The sequence below is a fragment of the Pyrus communis genome, chromosome 14 (assembly GCF_963583255.1).
Source record: "Pyrus communis chromosome 14, drPyrComm1.1, whole genome shotgun sequence".
NCBI lineage: Eukaryota > Viridiplantae > Streptophyta > Magnoliopsida > Rosales > Rosaceae > Pyrus > Pyrus communis.
In genome coordinates, this window is record NC_084816.1 from 16,599,985 (window position 1) to 16,621,810 (window position 21,826).

General features: G+C 38.4%; 3 protein-coding genes across 3 annotated transcripts; 1 reads left to right on the forward strand and 2 right to left on the reverse strand.

Annotated features, from left to right (window-relative positions):
* Positions 1-557: 557 nt before the first annotated feature.
* LOC137714464 (classical arabinogalactan protein 9-like) lies at positions 558-1,256 on the reverse strand. The gene has a single exon (XM_068453673.1). It carries the CDS (start codon positions 1,254-1,256, stop codon positions 558-560), a length of 699 nt encoding a protein of 232 aa, XP_068309774.1.
* A 10,784-nt stretch (positions 1,257-12,040) lies between these two features.
* On the forward strand, positions 12,041-16,459 carry LOC137715191 (uncharacterized). The gene is made up of 3 exons (XM_068454434.1): positions 12,041-12,213; positions 12,325-14,716; positions 16,108-16,459. Exon 2 carries the CDS (start codon positions 12,353-12,355, stop codon positions 14,495-14,497), a length of 2,145 nt encoding a protein of 714 aa, XP_068310535.1. The 5' UTR covers positions 12,041-12,213; positions 12,325-12,352; the 3' UTR covers positions 14,498-14,716; positions 16,108-16,459.
* A 2,008-nt stretch (positions 16,460-18,467) lies between these two features.
* On the reverse strand, positions 18,468-19,638 carry LOC137715717 (nuclear transcription factor Y subunit B-3-like). The gene has a single exon (XM_068455057.1). It carries the CDS (start codon positions 19,323-19,325, stop codon positions 18,750-18,752), a length of 576 nt encoding a protein of 191 aa, XP_068311158.1. The 5' UTR covers positions 19,326-19,638; the 3' UTR covers positions 18,468-18,749.
* Between the last annotated feature and the right edge of the window lie 2,188 nt (positions 19,639-21,826).

Consider the following 21,826-nt stretch of genomic DNA (forward strand, 5'->3'; position numbering starts at 1 on the left):
TTAGATTTATTTATTCCGTCCTATAGAACTTAAGCAAAGCAAATGAAAAATTGTTGATTGGTATGATTAATAGACAAATGGAAACGAGATGCAATATTAGAAGGGGTGTTTGATATTGATTATTTAGCTATGCATTTTGATTTTGTTAAGTTCGGGCTCGTTCCTACAGGAAGGTTACTTTGCTGCTCACGTGGTGGCTTCGTTTGCTACCAAGCATGGTGGCGAGTTTCTTTGAGATGAGATTGGTCCGGATTTTTTATAGTATTCTTACAGCTAATGCAAACCTTGTCATTCGGCTTTAATAAATTTCTATCATTTCAACAAAACAAAAAAAAAAACAAAAAATCCATCTTTTCAACAAAAAAAATAAAAAATAAATCAAAACAAATTAAGGAGTAAATAAATACTGATAATAAACGAATATTTATCATTCAATGGAAAATGATAGAAAGTACACCAATGAGTAATCAGTACAGGGCTAAAAAAAAAAGAATTAAGTCCTAATTAATAAAATTATGTATATCTTTTCTTGAGAACAGGAAATGGAGTGTATTGATTTAGAGAGCCAAAGCAACCCAGACAGACAGCCCGCTCAAAACAACCCGAACAGCATTCAAACCAGAAGCAGACGATTCATCGCTTGATGGACCCTGGGCAGCACTATCCGGTGACAGACTTGCCGGCGCCGGAATCGGTGGGCTACCCCTTGAAGGGAAAATTCCCGGGGATCCTGCCGGTGTTGCAGAACTCGAAGGAATGCCCACTGGTAACGATGGGGTCTCTGCAATCTCAGGACCCTCTGCAACTGGCGAAGCACCGACCGGACTTTTCTTAGGAGCGCTCACCGGAGTTTTGGCCGGAGAGGCAACGGTGGGCGTAGGGGGCGCCGGTGATTGAGCCGGTGGAGACACACTCTTGGACGGGCTCTTCGCCGGAGAAACCGATGTGGGAGGGAACGCCCGAGAGACGGTGGGTGGGGTCGCCGCCGAAGGAGTTGGGGTCGGCGGGGAAGTTGGCGGAGAGGTCTTGGGAGAAGGCGAAGGCGGCGACTGAGTCGGAGGGCTCGGCGTGGACGCGGGAGGCTTTGCAGGAGAAGTGGTCGGAGAAGAAGCAGGAGAGGGTTGCGGAGGCGGCGGCTTTGTGGGGGTGTTGGTGGGTTTTGGGGAAGGAGCAGGCGCATTGCCTGCTTGTACCACATTGAAATGCGGGACGACGCACAGGAGAAGAACAGAGAGTACTACAACAAGTTTATGCATCTTTGGAATCTCCAAATGATACCTCAGATTAATGTTGTTGTTGTGAATGATTGTTCAGTTCTGAGAGATTGAGGAAGGAGATGAATTTAAAGGGAAAAAGTTCTGTTCTTTTTTTTTCTTTTTTTTCCGAAAAATAATTGGGATTTAAAAACGTTGTGAAAAGAAGTGTCGGAAGTTTGTTCGCGGGACAAATCAGAAAATGTGACCGTTGGGGAAAGGTGGGATGGGGTGCCACTGGCTATAATCGGTAAAGTAGCCGTTACTTGGTACGACATGACAGGCTTGTCCGGTTGATTTGTCGTCGAATAACTGTAAGATTCACGGTCGTCCACTGGGATGTAATCTTGTTGACTAATTTGTGAATGTTGTTCTGGTTTGGACCCCGTGGTGGATTCAAGAATTTTCTTTCAGAGGATCAAAGGGTAAAAGCTCTTAAACATGTTTAGAAAAAAACTAATTTTTAATTCAACAGTACTATTATCATTCACCATTCATTAAAAAATTACAACATTACAAATCACAACTGTCCACAATGAATTTTCATATACTAAAAACGTAACATTACCAAATTTGCTAAAAAAATACAATATTACAAGTTACAACCGCCCACGATGAATTTTCATACACCAAAAACGTAACTTTATAAATTTGCTAATTTTCAAAACAAGCTGCAGAGAGATTTCATACCATTGAGTCATTGACAATGGTTGGTACAATTTTTATCTCTTGCATGATTTGTTTCCAGTTTTCACTTTTCAGCCATTTGCCTAACTTTTGTTCCAAAAATAAACCAAAAGAATTTGCACTACTTAACTTACACCAAACTTTTAGCATGAACCAGAGTCTCTAATTTCAATCCTTAAAAAGAGATCTGTAGGCTAATATAATGTTTGTAAGAGAAATAAATCATCTGATATTTACATATTTTTCACGCGTGAGAATGACATTTCTTTTATCGTATAGCGCAACGCATGACGTACAAAATTGTATTTTATCACGTGTATTCTGCAGGGGATAAAGATTTATGAATAGACTTTTTTGCTTTCATACATAACATTTGTGTTTTGGAGCCTATTGTTTTGTGCATTTGTGCTACAAGTATCATTTTAAACATGTAGATACAGTCAACTTACGTTATTGCATCATATGCTTATGATCGAGTGACTAAGTAAATATTTTGTCTCATTATCATACATCATTCACACATTTGTCCAAGTTAGCTGAAAGTACAAAATTGATAACGCTTTGATTGTTAGAGATTAAGTGCTACACTTATTTTCTATTTATAGTATTATTTGTACCATCTTTATAAAAAGAGGTACGACTCACCAACATATGTGGATCTCATCTTTATTAGATAAATGATACAAATAGAATGTAAAAATAAAAATTTTGTTAATATATTTGTACAAAAGAAAAAAAAATTAAAGTGGGGAGCATAAATGAGGTGGGGATTTTTTGTTGTTTTTTTTTTTTTTCATACGATAGATTTTGTTATATTAGCGTAGTAAAGAGCCGCTTGCTCATGATCTCGTTGTTGGCAAGTTTCATCTCCTCCTTATTCATCCGAGTAGCGTTATTAGAGAAATGATACAAATAGAATGTAAAAATAAAAATTTTGTTAAATATATTTGTACAAAAGAAAAAAAAAAAAAAAAAAAACAGAAAGTGGGGAGCATAAATGAGGTGGGGATTGTTGGGGATATCAGGGTCTCCCACGATCTCGTTTTTTTTTTTTTTTTTTTTTTTTTTTTCATACGATAGATTTTGTTAGATTAGCGTAGTAAAGAGCCGCTTGCTCATGATCTCGTTGTTGGCAAGTTCCATCTCCTCCTTATTCGTCTGAGTAGCGTTGTTGTGAACTTAAATGAGGGCTGGAAGGAGGGCATGAATTTTCTTTTGTGATTGAGCCTAGAGCAAGCTATTGGAGCGTTTCAACTCCTCCTTGAATTCAATGATGCCTCCAACAGGTACAATACGTATTTCGGCTCCCACATATTTGGAACAATGATTAAAAGATGGCTTTAATTAACTGATCTAACAACGGTTTATTGGTCATATACTACCTGAAAGATAAAAAGAAGACAAACTAATTAAAATACAGTAAAGAAAGACACGTAGCTGGGAAAAGAACGTATGTTCAATCCTTCGAAATGGCGCCAAAAATTTATGACTCGCAAGTGGACATTCCAAAGATATAGATATGGTTTGGCATTGAGGTGCTTAAGAAAAAAAAGCTGCTTATTTTCAAAGTTTTTATATTGAAGGTGTTTGGTAAACTAAACAGAGAGGAGTGTTTTCTGTTGTCGAGGATTACAAACAGGAATTAGGAAGGAAGGTGAGCGGGATGAAGAAGGGTTTAGAGTTAAAATGGGTTTTGATGCCACTTAACAAATGAAGATGGATAAAAGAAAGGGAAGTATTAGTAGCACTCCAAAAATCTCATTCTACACTCCTCACAAATGTATTTTTCTTTCTAAATATAAAAAGTTTGGAGTGTAGAATGAGAATTTTGGAGTGCTAATAACAATTCCCAAAAGAATAATAGGAGACTTCTAGAGAGACTATTAATAAATAAAAGACATGGATTATTAATAAATGAAGATGAATAAAAGAAAGATAGGGCAAATGTATTTTTCTTTCTAAATATAGAAAGTTTGGAGTGTAGAATGAGAATTTTGGAGTGTCAATAACAATTCCTAAAAGAAAAATAGGAGACTTCTAGAGAGACTATTAATAAATAAAAGATATGGATTATTAATGAATGAAGATGAATAAAAGAAAGATAGGGCTAGTTATTATTTTACATTTAACATTATACTCATTTTATATCCTTTTTGGTCATTTTACACAGTCACAGCTGTTTTACATAAAAGTTTACCAAACACTATCATACTGCTTTTTTTTCTTTTTCCAAAAACACTTTTACAAAAAAGTTTACCAAACACTCTATTGCTTTATTTCACAACTGCTTATTCTCATATCACAGCAGAAGCAGTTCTTTTTCAAAACATAGTAATACCAAACCAGCCTATAGTCTATCAGAATACGAGATTGTACTCACGAAGATTGTTAACGTTTTCTTGTTAATAACATTCCTTAATTTACCAATCACAAGCAAGACACAAAAACTAACTAATAGACAATAAACTAAAAACGTGATTTGAAAATTAGTTTGATGATATTATTGAAAACAACGAACAAAATAACAACGCACTGCAATGGGAGCACATTCTAAGGTGTAGTAGACAATTTTCGTCGTCTTCAGTCTTGACAAAAAAGTACCTACAAAATAATCAACACATTTGATCAAATACCCAAGCCTCACGCGTCCATGAGGAGTTAGGCCAATAAATCTCCGATGCCTAAGTTAGTTCTTTGTATCGAGTGAGTGTTTACGGTTTTTTGTATTATAGAAAAACTTGCCAAAATTTGGTGGAGATAAAAGTATTTATACGGAGGTGTGACCGGCCATGGGTGTAGGGTTTTGTTCTACACATGACGGCATCCTATTGGCCAATGTGTGTCATTGGTTGGATGAATGAGGTAAGAAAATTCCAAAGATATTAATTAGGAGATAATATCTAAGGATGATGGTGAGAGTATCCCTTATTGATTGAAATAGAGATTACTTAATTGAACATAGTAGATCTTTAATTAGGAATGTATTAAAGATAAGATTTAGTAATTAATCATATCTTTAATGCCGTTGACTTTTTCTTGCCACGAGCAAGAGAGCTTTGAGCAGTCGTCGTCAGCTAGTTGAACTTCCAAGGATGTTGAGCCATGCGTGGGAGTATCTAAGAAGCCTGCTCATTTAATGAGGGCAATCTTGTCTTTCTTGGGCAAAAACTCACATGTAGCCTTGTGAATTTTTGTGATTATTTATGGCTCCAAAAAGTTCCCCACACATGCTGGGGCTACTGGCAAAAAAGAGCAGTAGGGGTAAAAATCTCAAGTTGCTTAGGTGAGTAGAGAGTTGTTTCCCAATTTGATGTAGATCTTCTACTTCGACTTTGAGATAAATTCTCTAGGAAGGGAAACTAATTGTCTCCCAAAACTTATTTAAGTCTGCAGTAAGCAGGGGGTTGAATAAATTTGAAGAGCAAATTTTATCCCTACAAGAAAGGGAGAAAGCTAGAGGAAAATTATTTCCTCTCCCATAACCTTCTTTTTCACTTGCCCATGCACATAATTATTTCTCGTTGCTTTTCTTTTTCTCCGTGCCACACCAAGGTAAGAAAAAAATTCAATTTTCTTCGTCTTCTTAATTTTCTGAGACTCCGGGGTTTGAAAATTTGGCTCCACAGGGGGCCGAGGATGGGGTAAAGCAACCACAGAGCTATTGTGTTGCTGCTATCGACTTAGCATGATGGGATTGGCTCAGCTTGGGCTGAGGGCAGGAGGCCCGAGCTGGGCTTAGTGTATGGCTGGCTCAGGCATGGGCACTAAGGCTCTAGTCTTAGGCCTGTGTGAGGAGAGAAATAGGTGCTGAGGCGTATGCCCCCTCCATGATGAACTGGGACGTGAGGTCTTTGGGCCTAGAGAGAAAAGGCCAGCATGGGCTGAGCCTCCCTGCTGCGCTACTTTACCTTGGGTCGGAGGGCTTGATGACGTTCACCTTTGGTTAGCCTACTATGCGAATGACAAGGAACTTATTTCCACCTATAATGATATGATTCGTCTCCAAAAGGTTACCAATACATTTGAGTCCAAGGATGTAGAGCTACAAGGCCTATCAAAAGTTCTCATAAAGTGCCTTCAATAGATAGCTCGGACTTCAGTTATGTGAACCAAATTGCTGTATCTGCCTAGGGCTATGTAATATTGCATGCATCAATGTTGGTTAGGGGTAGGCACGGTTCGGCTTGGAGCAGCTTCTAGTGAAACCGCAACTGAAATCGAAACTTTTTCCGGTGTTGTTTTGAAGCCAAAACCAAACTGTTTAGTTTAGTTTGGTGCAGTTTCAAACAATTATGGTTCGGTTTTTAGAAGAAAAAAAAATGTACAACTTAAAATTTACACCTATCTACGCATAAGACGGTCTCATTTTCCTCAAATATTAATTAAAGAACCTGCATCAAAACTGCATTCGCGAAGCATCTTGCTAACAACATAACATGAAGATGCACCTAAATATCATACGTATAATTAAGCAAGGATAAAAGGTCATTAATAACTTAAAGTTGTATGTAGCACTTAGGTGGTTCCTAAAGAAATTAACAATTTAGAATCAAGAAGCTACTTGGGCGGTTCCTAATCTAGTTCCCTTTTTGATTCACAAAACCTATCCCTAAAAACCCTAACCCAATTCCCCTTTTGAAAACGAAAAGGGATGACATTCTAGTCTAGTTGAGTCCATACTAAATGTATAGACTTCAATAAAGAATCAATTAAAATTAGTGTTCTAAAAATCGCTCTAGGCGACTGCCTAGGCGTTCCGCGGTGGAAGCCCACTGTCATATGGGGCAAAACGTTTGAAAATTTGGCGGAGGCCTAGGTGGCCACCTAAGCGCTCGCTAAGCACTCTGGGCGATCTAGACAACGGTAGGCGGCACTCTAGGCAGTCTGAAATTCTTGCCGTCACAAGTGCTCTGCAACTTTCGCCACCACTAAATGCTCTGCAACTCTCACCACCTTGAGCTCTCTTTGCATTTGCAACTCCAAGTTTCCAATCCTCGCATCTGCCATCTGCATCGCAAAGTATGACTACTTGCTAGAGGTTTCTAGAAAAAGAGAGAGGGATAGAGAGGGGGAGAGAAAGAGAAAGGAGAAAGAGGGTTTTAGGTTTTTTGTGTCATGGGCTCACGGAAAGAGTAAAAAATTGAAGTAGGTGAGGATTTTTGTTTGACTTTGCCACATGTGTAATTTTTCATAACTAAAACATAAGTGAATAAATTTATTTTTAAAAGGGAAACCAGGTCCAATTGTTTTTCAAATGAAAAGCAAAGTCTAACAATGAATAATATATATATATATATATATATATATATATATATATATAAGGTGAGTAAATGTTACAAAATTATACACATATACTTATATTTTATAATAAATATTATAAGTTTATGTAAATCTGCCTAAGCGCTAAGCCCCAGCCCGCCGCCCGACTAGCGCTTAGCGTTTTTTAGAACCTTGATTAAAACATGACATTTAATTTATGGTGCGGTTTCGGTGCAGTTTTAAAAACCCAATACCAAAACCGCACCATAAATTAAATGTAATGTTTTAATTGGTTCTTTATTAGAGTCGATACATTTAGTATGGACTCAACTGAATCCAAACCGTTTCCTTAACCGTGGTTCGATTTCAAAACCGCAACAGTTTCAAAACTGCAAAACCTAACCGCCAGCCTAGCTGCCTAGGTGCTAGGCCCCAGCCGGTCGCCCGACTAGCGCCTAGCATTTTTTTAGAATCTTGATTAGAACATGACATTTAATTTATGGTACGATTTTGGTTTTGGTGTGGTTTTAAAAACCTAATGCCAAAACCGCACTATAAATTAAATGTAATGTTTTAATTGGTTCTTTATTAGAGTCTATACATTTAGTATGGACTCAGCTGAATCCAAATTGTTTTCTTAACCGTGGTTCGATTTCAAAATTGCAACTATTTCAAAATTGTAAAACCTAATCGTCTGCCTAGCTGCCTAGGCGCTAGGCCCCAGTCTGCCGACCGACTAGCGCCTAGCGTTTTATAGAGCCTTGATTAAAACATGACATTTAATTTATGGTGCAGTTTCAGTTTCGGTGCAGTTTTAAAAACCCAATACCAAAACCACACCATAAATTAAATTTAATGTTGTAATTGGTTCTTTATTAGAGTCTAAACATTTAGTATGGACTCAACTAAATCCAAACCATTTCCCTAACCGTGACTCGATTTCAAAACCGCAACCGTTTCAAAATTGCAAAACCTAACCTTTCGATGTGGTCCAATTTGATTCATGTTTCGGTTTGGATTTTCAGTTCCAAGTGCCGACCCCTAATGTTGGTTTGCATGAAGCCCACTGCTACCCAACCTCATTCACCATTACAGTCGGTTACTTGGTATGTGCCTAACATCTCGCACTTACGTTGTTTAGGTGCACAGTCTATATGCCAATAACATCGCCACTACATGCTAAAATGGGTCCTCAGAGAAGAATGACAATCTATGTCGATTATGATTCGTCATCAATTATTTGCTACTTAGAGCCCTTGATAGAAGATTTCTTTACCACATGTTTTGCAGATTGTCACTTCGTTGAAACAGTTTTCCTGTCGTTAGCAAAGATAAGAATGCTAACATTCTTGAAGAATGCCGCGAATTGTCGTGGATTGCTCCCACTATGTCTCATTTAGATCATTGAACTACCCAGTCTGAAACTGAAGTGCGTCGTATTCTAGATATACAGAGCATTGCTTAGAGCATGCTGGATGCTTTTACTGATCTAGCAAAGGTGATGGGATCATATATACCAATTGTAAATGCACATGCAATGATCGACATACCTATTGTATGCTGTAATATTGCCCTAGAAGGACGAGCCGTCCCTAAAATGAGGGTCAATCGTACCTCTCACGAGGCCCAATACACTAGCAGCTAGCCAATCATCTGCTCCTACCTGATGCGTGGCAAATCCCTTGGTTCATAGGATTTGCAATCCCGGGAGAGGAAAACGGCCAGAAAATTTACAGCTAGTGGGCTAGCTAAGAAGTATAAAAAAAGTTGGTTTTTGAAAAATGACTATACGTTAATCTTATAAGCAAAGCTCGTCCAATTATTCTATGTTATCAACCTTTAATATGACAAATATATACATAAATAAGCAGAAAAAGGTTAACATACTATAAAACTTTTTTAGATAGATAAAAATCATGCATAAAATAATTCAAAAAACTGAAACATGCAACGAGTTGCTTTTTAAAATAATTAAAAGCACTATTAAAGTAAGTAAACATTGTCACGATTAACCATAAATGGATAGTATATGAAGTGTAAAATAGATTTGTAATTTAGGAAATAAATAGTATTAGTTAATGTAGTAAATAAATAAAAAAGATAGATGGGCTAATAGTGAGATGAATATGAAAATAAATGAACCACAGGGAATAATTGGTTTGTACCCACAAGAACTACCTAGGTTATAGCCTAGGGTAGCCTTGTACTTGGTTCCACCCTTGGGCACAAACTAGTGAAATTAGTATGAATCCGACCATCGCTTACTCAGCCGTTCCAACGCATGAGATTATTCTAGATTACAGTGACGTCCTAGACGAGACGAACCGGCCTCCCAAGAATCATGAAATTTCAGTCCATTATGCAGTTTTGGATGAGGATTAGAATTAGAATGAGATGATAGTCGGTGATGCCTTTGCATACACAGTAGTTACTGACATCATGCATAGCAATAATATTGAACCATGTTTTATTGATGGACGTTGATGTAGAATTGACTGGTCAAACTGGAAACAAGCAATCCAGGTCAAACTCGATTCGCTTACAAAACACAAGGTGTTTGGAACCTATAACTTCCACACCGCCACATGAATCCCGTTGGCTACAAGTAGGTTTTCATGAGGAAACGCAATGAGAAGAATGAAATAGTGTGATACCAAGCACGCTTCGTAGCTTAAGGCTTCTCTCAACGCCCTAGGGTTGATTATGAAGAGACGTATGCTCCCGTAATAGACCTCATTACATTCCGCTCCTTTATCAGTTTGGTAGTTTCCCAAAAACTAAATATGCAACTTATGAACGTGGTAACTACATATCTATACGGGGATCTTGATATGGAAATCTACATGAAAGTTCTAGAATGACTTACATTGACTGGATCAAATAGGTCTAGACTAGGGAACACCTTTTCGATTTGATTAAGGAGATCACTCTATGGATTGAAACAAGCCGAACGAATGTGGTATAATCGTCTGAGTGAATATTTGATAAGTTAGAGTTATTTGAACAATGAATTATGCAAATCCGTGTTTATTAAGAAGTCAAATTCCGAATTTGCGATAGTTTCTGTTTATGTCAATAACATGAATCTCATTGGGATTCCTGAAAAGCTTGAGAAAACTGCCACTCATTTGAAATTGAAATTCGAGATGAAAAATCTTGGAAAAAACTCGATTTTACCTCAGCTGGAGATTGAGCAAGGTTCAGATGGAATCTTAGTACATTAATTGAACTACATCTAGAAAGTTTTGCGACAGCGAAGCCTTCAAGTAGTCATATGGTCGTTCATACTCTAGATGCAAAACGAGATCATTTCCGTCCCAAAGAGGATGAGGAAAAGATTTTGGGGCCTGAAGTTCCATACTTAAGTGCAATTGGTGTTTTATTGTATTTGGCTCAATGCACTAGACCCGACATCTCATTTTCTGTGAATCTTTTCGCAAGATACATCAATGCTCCCACACGTAGACACTGTAATGGTATTAAAGACATTTTCCCCTACCTCAAGGGTACGACGAATTTGGGTTTGTTATACCCCTATGAATCCTCAAGAGGAGCATCCGCCCCCTCGGTCCTTAGGTTGATTCTCGCCTTGTTGGTTATGTTGATGTAGGTTATTCATCTGACCCATACATAGCACGTTCTCAAACGGGTTATGTCTTTACTGTTAGAGACATTGCAATTTCTTGGAGGTTTATCAAGCAATCGTTAGTTTCGACTTCTTCAAACCATGTTGAAATTCTCACTCCATAAAGTCTCATGTGAATGCTTTTGGCTGAGAGCAGTCATGGAACATATTTGAAGTAAAGATCAACTGAAAAAGGGATACATCAAGGGAGACAACACCAAACACATTGCGCTAGAGTTCTTTTATTCTCATCAGCCACAACAACATCAAAACATTGAAGTCAAGCAAATCTGTTCACAAGACAAATTGGTCGATCTCTTCATGAAGTCATTGCCCAAGTCTACCTTTCAGAAGCTTGTCAAAGAAATCAGTATGCGTAAACTTTATGACCTGAATAGCTTGCAGTTCTCTTATTGGATTATGTCAAACTCAGGGGAATGTCTAGAAGTATACTCACTTGATCTTAATGTACTATTTTTCACTATGATTATGAGCATTTTACTCATTGGGTCTTTGCTACCTAACGAGGTTTTAATGAGCCACCCATCATGAGATGACCATACACTTATGAGGTTTACTACTTTCGTCCCGTATGACATTTATTTTTAACATTATGCATACTTCTCACGTTTCTCCTTAGTCTATAAGTTTTTCACATACTTTAGTTTTTACCGTAGAGAGGTTTTGTGAGTTTTACTACCGATGCATACTTTCGTTAATTTGAGACCCACATTCGTTCATTGTACCAACGACTTCATCAACTGATCTACTTCATTCGTTAAAGACCCGATGTGATGTTTATTTGAGTATTTACACACTCAAGGGGGTGTGTTGCAATCTTATTAGAATAGGAATGTAATCGTGTAAATTCTATCATATCTGAGATATCCTTGTGTGATTATACCATATGTCTTATACTAGATATTATGCTATTAGAGTTGTAATCCTATTGGGTAAGGAATTTACCTTTGCTACTACTATAAATAAAAACACAATTGGATGACATAACACACACCTCACAATTATACATATATTATTGTGCCGCCGCACACTCTCTTTGTCTTTTATATCATTTAGTAAATTAGGCCTCTAACCGTCGAAAATTATCAAGCGCTTTCTATCTCTTTCCCGATTTCCCTCCCTCCCATTTTTTTCCTATGTATTTGCATTTATACCTAACAGATAAATACAAACATTGGCAATAAAAAAAGAGAAATAAAAGCGATTGAAAATACTGGAAAATTTCCCAATCAGAGGCGTAAGTTAGCTGGAACACGTAGGGGTAGCCAGAAATTTCACTCCTCTCTTACAAGTTTCCAGAATATCGCAGAGATTAGGGTTTCTTTCTCCAACTTTCAAGACTCGCTCTCATTCTCTCTCTCTTCCCTGGTAAGATCTCAAAACCCTAATTTCCCCTTTTTATTTCTCCGTCTTCCATTTCGGAAAATGACTACTTTTTGATTTCTGCGAACTCTTTCACTGCCCACTCGAAAACAATAGATATAGAAAACCCTATACCTTCGAAAGAATGGATGAAGGCGACGGGGCTGATCAAATGGATCAGTTCCACCGCAACGAGGCGATCTCGGCGGTGGCCGACGATGGTTTTTTGGCCGAGGAGGACGACGATTATGAGGACCTTTACAACGACGTCAATGTCGGCGAGGGGTTTTATCAGTCTATGAGAAAGAACGAGGATGTAGGGTTTAGGAATGAGGTGGTGGAGGAGAAGAAAGTTGAGGTTGAGTCACCAGATGTTGCTCCGTCGGAATCTCAAGGTGGTCTGATAACCGGTAGTGGTGAGGAGACCGGTGGGGGTGGGGGTGGGGGTGATGGAGGGGTTAGAGGTTCTGGGTATAATAATCAGAATCTAGACTTTAGAGGGAACGATATGGGTATGAAAGGGAGTGGTGGGTTGGGGCCCGTTGGGGGCGGGGGAGGAGGTGTGATTAGGGTTGAATTAGGGCAGGCATCGAGTAAGAAGAATGTGTTTGAGCAACAAAGTGGGAATAATAGTAGTGTTGGGGTGCAAGGGATTGTTGCTCAGCAGCCGCCACAACAATTGCAACAACAACATCAACCACATTCTCATCCGCAACAGCAACAGTTACATGGTCCTGCTGCTGGTGGGAATGTGGGGAATGAGGGCATGTTGAGGCAAGCTGGTAGTGTTGGAGGTGGTAACATGAATGGGATTGGTGGGAATAGTGGTCCGGGAGGAGGATTTGGTGGTGCTGCCGCTGGTGGTGGAGCGGGGACAATATTGTTTGTGGGTGATTTGCATTGGTGGACTACTGATGCAGAGCTGGAGGCAGAGTTATGTAAGTATGGACCTGTTAAGGAAGTGAAGTTTTTCGATGAGAAAGCAAGTGGAAAGTCAAAAGGGTACTGTCAGGTTGAGTTTTATGATCCTAATTCTGCCACGGCCTGCAAGGAAGGGATGCATGGTCATGTGTTTAATGGGCGCCCATGCGTTGTTGCATTTGCATCACCATTTAGTGTTAAGAGAATGGGGGAGGCTCAAGTAAATAGGAACCAGCAGGTAACCCAAACTGCAGTGCCTCAAATTGGTGGGAGGAGGGGATCCAATGAAGCCGGGAATAAAACTGGTGGGAGTAACATTTCAACTGGCGGGAATTATCAAGGTGGGGATAACAATAGAGGTTATGGGAGAGGTAACTGGGGGAGAGGTAATCCTCAGGGTATGGGAAATAGAGGACCAGTTGGACCAAGGAATAGGGGTGCGATGAATGGAAGGGGTATAATGGGTAATGGTGGAAATGGGTTTGGGCAAGGTATTGGTGCAACCCCTCCTATGATGCACCCTCAGTCAATGATGGGTCAGGGTTTTGATCCAGCTTTTGGTGGACCAATGGGGAGAATGGGAAGTTATGGAGGCTTTCCTGGTGCTCCTACACCTCCTTTCTCAGGAATCTTGTCTTCATTTCCACCTGTGGGGAATGTTGGGCTACCTGGAGTGGCCCCTCATGTGAATCCTGCATTTTTTGGAAGAGGAATGCCCATGAATGGAATGGGAATGATGCCTACATCAGGTGTTGATGGGCCTAATATGGGGATGTGGTCCGACCCTAGTATGGGTGGATGGGCTGGTGAAGAGCATGGTGGTGGCAGAGCTGGGGAGTCTAGTTATGGCGAGGAAGCTGCTTCTGACCATCAATATGGTGAGGTTAGTCATGATAGAGGAGGTGCATGGCCAAATGCCATGAAGGAGAAAGATAGAGGTTCAGAGAGGGACTGGTCTGGATCTTCTGATAGAAGATATCGGGATGATAGGGATCAGGGATATGAGAGAGACGCGCCTAGAGAGAAAGAGGTGGCTCATGACCATGACTTCTCTGAAAGAAGGTATCGTGATGATGTTGATGTTAGTCGAGAACGGGACAGAGAGCGTGATAGGGGTCGAGAACGTTCTCGAGATCGTGATCGTGAACGTGATAAAAATCGTGAACGAGACTGTGACAGACACAGGGAAGACAGAGACAGATATGCTGATCATCGTAAGTACAGAGACCGTGAGCAGGAACATGATGATGAATGGGAACGGGGACGGTCATCCAGGCATAGTAAGGCACGTGTAACTCAAGAGGATGACCGTCGGTCAAGATCAAGGGATGCTGATTATGGGAAGAGAAGGCGGCTTACTTCTGAGTAACTGCTCTACTTCTTACTATTCTTTACTTTCTATTGAGAAAGAAGGGCAATAGAGTAAAAAGAACTGCTGGCTTTTGGTTCGCCGTGCTTATTTGGATTCTCTTTCAAGTGGTGTTTTTGGGTCCTTAATTCATCCAATGGCTGCTCTCACGTCATTGCGTAGATGTTTTTTTATTGCTTCTGTCTAGCGGGAGCAGAGTTTAATTCTCATGTGGATAAGGTAAGCATTTAAAATTCAATTTAATTTTCATCTGTGCATGTATGTTTGAAAATTGTTCTATTGTCTGTTTTGGACGTGTCATACAAATATTTGTGTTGTGCTTTTATCATGCATGACCACTCTTATTCCGGTTTAGTTCTTGTGTGTTGTGTGTAGAGTCATAATTTGGAGCTTAGTTTATTTGTTTTGAGAGGTTTTTATGTCCTCTAATATCGTCATACTTTTTAGTTCTTACTGATGTTAAATCGGTTTTTTGACTTTGCCTAATTTGTAGATCTGTGGTATTTACAAATTATAGTCTCTTACGAGCATTTTTTAGTGTTTTCAATGTTACGTTTACTGCTATGTTTATCATTTGGGCTTAACATGATGCCTTAAAATACTTTTACAATTAGAGTCTAAATGGTACAGATCTACACCAAGTTCTCAAGCATTTGTGATCTATTGATAAATATTTGTGCTTTTTCAAACCATGTTCCTGTATACACATTGCATCTATTTGTATGACACAGAAGGCCCTAAATGCTGTTTATCTGTCGAATTCGCTATGTAGTCGAAGTGAACAGTGGGATGTGGTTTTCCACGATGACCGCATTCGAAATTCTGCATATATGGGTATATATATATACAGTTTGGTACTTCCATTAGGTTTGCATTTAGAATGATTCCACTTGATTAATGACGTTATCTGGCTAGAGAACAGTACTCTAGATGTATAGGTATCCATGGTTTTTATTTAGTTTAGGTTCTATAAAATATTTGTAACTCAAACATTTTCAAACTTCCGTCTTTTTAATTATAAGTCTCTACAGTTTTTAGTATATTTAGTGTACGTGTTAATGATCTTACTGTGTCTAAAGTAATTATAGTATCAGTCGGGATGGTATTAACTGATGACTGTGACCTCTCAATGACTTTCCAAATTTGAAGGTTACTTAGCTTATTCGGATACACTAGTGATTTAAAGTAAAAGTAAAACAATCGTGGAGATAACAGTGACCTGGAAACATACTAAGGTAGTTCTAGACAGACAGCTACAGCAGTCATGTTACCCAGTCCCGGTGATTTGAAAATCCGTCATTTAGTAGTCAGTGCAGTTTGTAATTTACTAGATTAGCTTTGGGAACCAATCTACACAACCTAATAGTTCTCTTGCTGTTGTGACCTTGCTGCCTTGGGGCGGGCGGGGGGTGTCCTTGGATTTTTGATGATATGGTTGCTTTTTCCTAAACTTATATGTGTTTTGATTTTTACCGTTTACTGCGCTCTCCGTACAAGCGTCATTTAAGTTTACCACTGTTACCAGTAGAGTATGTTACTGTTTCCTGATGTGCCTATTACTGGCTTGATAATTGTAGAAATTTACTCTCACCTGTTTCACTGTCTAATAGTTTGAAGGACACTCTACCGTGAGAATTGAAGCTGTTAAGTAGAACTTGGAGTTTGACGACGTCGATAATCTACAACTGAAGAGACAATGCACGGTGTTTCCCTTTCACTACCTGGATATAGAGCCTGAACACTTTGCTTTTGGTTTTAGCTTTTGTTTATGTTTATGTTTGAGTAAATTAGAGCACTTGATCGAAAAGATTTGTGGATATTGTTATAACGGCATGAAATTGCTGGAGTCTATGTGGTAGATTGTTTCGGAACCTGCTATTTGACTGTTGTAATAGGATATGGCAGAGGATGTTGGTAATATGCCTTGTTTTGGTTGTATCATTTTGCGCTCATTTTTTGTTTTGGGTTTGTATACCTCCAATGCTGATTGTGCCCAATTTTTGTGAAGATGTAGAAAACTAACCATTCTTTTTGTAAAGTGTTTTTAGACCCCTTAGAGTTAGAATTGTATAGATGTCGCACGTCGGCATCGTGTACATAGAGAAAAGCAGGTGTTTGTTATCTTGTACATAGTGAATTCATTTTCGTATCTTCAAAGCTTATCTTAACTTCTGTTTGCATGGATTCAATTCTCAATTCTGAAGTTTGTCGGTACCTCACCTTTCTCTTCTCCTGAATTGAACCCGCACCAGATGCATACGTCGTGAAATTATGGGTGGTTTATGTCGAACCCATAGAGGAACTATTGGACTTTGTATTGTGAAAAGGCTAGGTGATAGAAACCATAGGTATGGGTATGAACCCCACAAGGGCCACGACACAATCGAAAGTGTTACAAATCCATTTCGTTTTTCGACCAACAAGTTCATGTCACGTCAGCAAGTTAACAATTTATGTAACCAAGTTCACAAGATAGAGATAAGATTGAGTGTAAAAGGTAAAATGTGAGAGAATAAATTGTAGAGGATAAAGTGAGATTATGTGGAGAATAGAAGTGACATGATTAAAAATAAGCCTTTTCTATACACAGCTGAGATCGACCAAAAAGAAGCAGAGACTATTCAGATCTAGTTTTTTGGTGGGGTTGGAAGAACAGGCTCCCCCCACTCTAGTGAAGAAGTTGAAGTGAGAGTTGACCTTTAGCCATCCTAGTCCTCCCTCTCTCTCTCTCTCCCTCTCTCTCTCACCCTCTCTCTCTCATCCAAAGGAAGCGAGGAGATGAGCTTCAACCCAATTGTCAAATCCAACCCAATTAGACAAAGTGGGCAATCAAAGCTCGCAAGACTTATATGGTCAACCAAATCATCATTTTTTTTTTCTTAAAAAGAAAATAAATTAGACAAAGCGGATTACCAAATCATCCTGGGGTAAAAATCACATACTAAATTTTTCTAAATTAGAATAATCCAAACTTAGGTACAGATAGCGAAGCAAAAACTTCTAGTTAAACTTGACTGAGTACAAGTATTTATAAAATGAATTTTGAACTCTGCTATACACGTTACTATTCAATTTTATTGATATTTATTTTATAAATAAACAAATAAATTAAACAAGAAGGCCTTGAGGACAGCCAATACAAAAGGAGTCAAACAATAAAGCCTATCTAACAAGCAGAGCTGCTGCTACTTAGTGTATTACAATCTAGTGATATTCTTCTTCACTTGTAAATGAGATGTCTTAGATTCGATACTAGTCAAATGCGAGTTTGAATTACATTGTTGCTAGCTCATTGTGAGGCTAAGCCCCACCTCTTCTCCCTTAGTGTAGATAATATCATTTGTTAAAATAAAAATAAAAAAAATAAAAAGTAGAGATGCTCTCCTAAGGTCCTCACGTGTTCAAGAATAAGGGGATCATAATTTTCAAAACCACAAAATCTTAATTTTTTTGGGGTGCTTTACAACTAACTAGGTTTGAATAATATTGATAAAAGATTGGGTGAAATTGGATGTGTGAAGTTATTAGGCTGGTTTTATGCAATTAGATTAGCCCGGTTTAGATATTTTATGAGGAGAATAAGTTTTGCACATGAAAGAGATTTGACATAACGTGAGACCTTCTCTCTTCTTTTGCTTCTTTTTTTTTTTTTTTTTTTTGTTTTATTAATTAGTATTTTGTTTTGGTGTAACAAAAATTAAGTGATGCCTTAATCTACTATAAGATTAATTTGAGGACTCATACAAAAAAAAACCTCACAAATCCTCAAAATAAGAATCTTAGGTGATCAGCACTGATTTAAGAAGGGCACAACAAGAAGGAAACCAAACATAATCTAAATTAAGGGGTGTGCTAGCCACAGACCCTTTGTTAATTTACGCCCTCTGATCGTCATCAACTCATTCGATCCGACATTCTAAAATTAAGAATGTGAGAAATAAAAAAAAAATGTGTATAGATATCACACCCCTATATCAATAGAATGTCCATAACTAGTTGGAGCATCGGCAACAAAGTTTGCTTCTCTCCGTATCTATATATATTAATAATCTAATATATCCGTAATTACAAAATAATTTTAGTGACAAGTAAAAGTAATATAAATAACAAGTAGGAGTTTACATACACAGACACTGTGACTGTCCTCAATTAAGAAAAACACTTTTAAGCAAAATAATTAGCAATCAAATTACAAAAACAACCCTAAAGCAAATGGCCAGCCACCAAGACCAGAGAGTCTAGCCTAATATAATCATCTGGGCCTACCCATGTTAGATCCGGGCCCACTCTTCCCCATCCCAACTCCACTCACACCCATCTGATGAAACCCACTCCCGCCGTACACGTGTCCCTGATGCTGCTGCTGCTGCTGTTGCTGCTGCCAGTATACCCCAGCTCCGCCACTGCTCCCACCTCCGACCTCGTACCCAACCCCACCATTCCCGCCACCGCTCCCGTCCTTGTCACGCGCCGACACGCTGCTCTTCTCCCCTTCCATCTCCCTAAACCTCTGCAAATAAACCTTCAGAGGCTCCACGTACTCCTCGAACCCTAACGTCGTCATCGCCCACAGCAAATCGTCGCCGTTGATCGTCTTCCTCTTCTCCCTCTGACACTTGTCAGAGGCCTCGCCCGTGATGAAGCTTATGAACTCCGACACGCACTCCTGCACCGTCTCCTTCGCGTCTTTCGAGATCTTCGCGTTCGCCGGCAGCGCCTTCTTCATGATCCGGCTCACGTTCGCTATAGGCAGCAATCGGTCCTGTTCCCGCGGCGAGAGCTCGCTCTTCGTGTGCGCTCCTCCCGAGTCGTTGTCCGAGTCCGCCATTGATGAAACTTCTCAAGCTTTTTGCAGTAATTTTGGTACAAAATACTACAAGTTGACTTCACATACTGTAGTCGCCGATCAAAAATGCTAAAATTGGAAATTTCGAGCTGTGAATCGAGCTAAAATCTCCAGGAATTGCAATTGACGCTTCAAATTTTTTTAAAAAATTGGATTTATCTTGCCTTCGAGAAATTGAATTCAGTGAGAAAAAAGACGGAGATTCCAGTAAAATCGGAGCTTTGGATTATGAGAAATTGGGATGAGAGAGAGAGAGAGAGAGAGAGAGAGGGAGAGAGAGGGGATGCGTTTGCGAGCGAATGCGTTGGGTCCGTTGGATCATGGAGTTAATAACGCCTATCCGGTGGTCACCTGCACGAATGTGGACCGTTGTCTGCCGATAAGTGTTGAGTGTACACCGACGGCGTTAGGGGCGTCGGATGAGTTGAGGTGGTTCATCGGGACCGTTGATTTGGTATCCAGCACGTGGTTGGTCTGACCTGGATTTTCCTTTTTCAAAAGATATTCAACCTTTTGTGGAAACTTCTATTTTCATTTTTATTTCAACCAATAATTATTTATTTATTTTCTTACAACAAGCTTTGGTCAGCATCTTGTAATTTTTATTTCAACCAATAATTATTTATTTATTTTCTTACAGCAAGCTTTGGTCAGCATCTTGTAATAGATAGCTATTTATTAAATGTTTTAATATTAAAATCCTTATTTTCTTTTTTATTTAAATTCACTGTCTTTAGAAGTTTTTTATATTTCCATAAATATAGAAAGTCATGTGTTGTGGACATGCATACATTTCTTTTTTTTTTAAGAACGATATTATCTACATTAAAGGGTACGAAAGTGAACTAAGTCTCACGATGGACTAGCAATAATATGATTCAACCTCATCTTTGACGATAACTTAAAACTTCTCACTTACAAGTGAAGAGGAATACCACTAGACCGTAGTATTAAATGACGTGGATGAAAAAACGATGTGGATGTTCTCCACATTGTTTGTGGATATTTCCTTTGTGTCTACACTCTTTCATAGCACATTACGGCAGTCACTTAACAAATTTTCCCATTAAGCACAATTCCAAGAATTTGGCAATAAGTCACATAACATAGCGTAATTTGATGATATTTTGTATAGAAATACCAAACGCTAAACTCTTTTTGTACAAATAAAAAATTTAGAACATTATACTTACCGAAATATTGATGATATGTTGTTACATTGTCAAGATATTGTCGCCAATTTATTTAACCATATTTGAAATTAGGGCACGGCCGTTTTGAGCAAAACAAACTCAGCCCTACCTTATATGGAGCAGCACCGTTTGTCCTAGCCTATGGTCTCGAGGCAAGGATTTGGTGTCAAGCCATTAAACTTCCTTCTGGGGAGCTTTGAGCTAGGGTGCTGCCAAGGGCCCCCCTAAGGTAGCACAAGTAGGCGCTCAGTTAGGGACCCCACTTCAGAGGAGCCCCCAAAAATTTTATATCCTGTAATGAACATATAAATACAGAAAAAGTAAGAAATATCATAATTTATTTGTTGGTACAGTAGAAATGTTCAGCTTCCTTTTTCTTTGGGGTGTTCTATTCAAAACATGGAGTTGCCTTTTTAGTGACTAATTTTTCTTGTTTTTCAAATTTACTCCCAATCCATTTGTCCAAATGCATATAAAGTTATAAAACTCAAGTCCTTTGCAATTTTTTTTTCTTTCAACTTCCCAATCTTTCCATTCACATCGAATGTTTAAATTAACTATCACATGATCTTGAAGATTGTACTTTAAGGTAATCAAAACTTCAAATTTATATTTTGTTTTTCAATAATTTTTTATTCAATGGATTATATTAATATTTGATTCGTTAGTGTGATGTTGATTTCAAAAGATATTCAACCTTTTGTGGAAACTTCTATTTTCATTTTTATTTCAACCGATAATTATTTATTTATTTTCTTACAACAAGCTTTGGTCAGCATCTTGTAATTTTAATTTCAACCAATAATTATTTATTTATTTTCTTACAGCAAGCTTTGGTCAGCATCTTGTGATAGATAGTTATTTATTAAATGTTTTAATATTAAAATCCTTATTTTCTTTTTTATTTAGATTCACTGTCTTTAGAAGTTTTTTATATTTCCATAAATATAGAAAGTCATGTGTTGTGGACATGCATACATTTTTTTTTTTTTTAAGAACGATATTATCTACATTAAAGGATACGAAAGTGAACTAAGTCTCACGATGGACTAACAATAATATGGTTCAACTTCATCTTTGACGATAACTTAAAACTTCTCACTTACAAGTGAAGAGGAATACCACTAGACCGTAGTATTAAATGACGTGGATAAAAAAACGATGTGGATGTTCTCCACATTGTTTGTGGATATTTCCTTTGTGTCTACACTCTTTCATAGCACATTACGGCAGTCACTTAACAAATTTTCCCATTAAGCACAATTCCAAGAATTTGGCAATAAGTCACAT

Excerpts from the sequence above, each read along its gene's own strand:
- LOC137714464 (XM_068453673.1), bottom strand. The coding sequence starts at position 1,256 with ATGCATAAACTTGTTGTAGTACTCTCTGTTCTTCTCCTGTGCGTCGTC.
- LOC137715191 (XM_068454434.1), top strand. The coding sequence starts at position 12,353 with ATGGATGAAGGCGACGGGGCTGATCAAATGGATCAGTTCCACCGCAAC.
- LOC137715717 (XM_068455057.1), bottom strand. The coding sequence starts at position 19,325 with ATGGCGGACTCGGACAACGACTCGGGAGGAGCGCACACGAAGAGCGAG.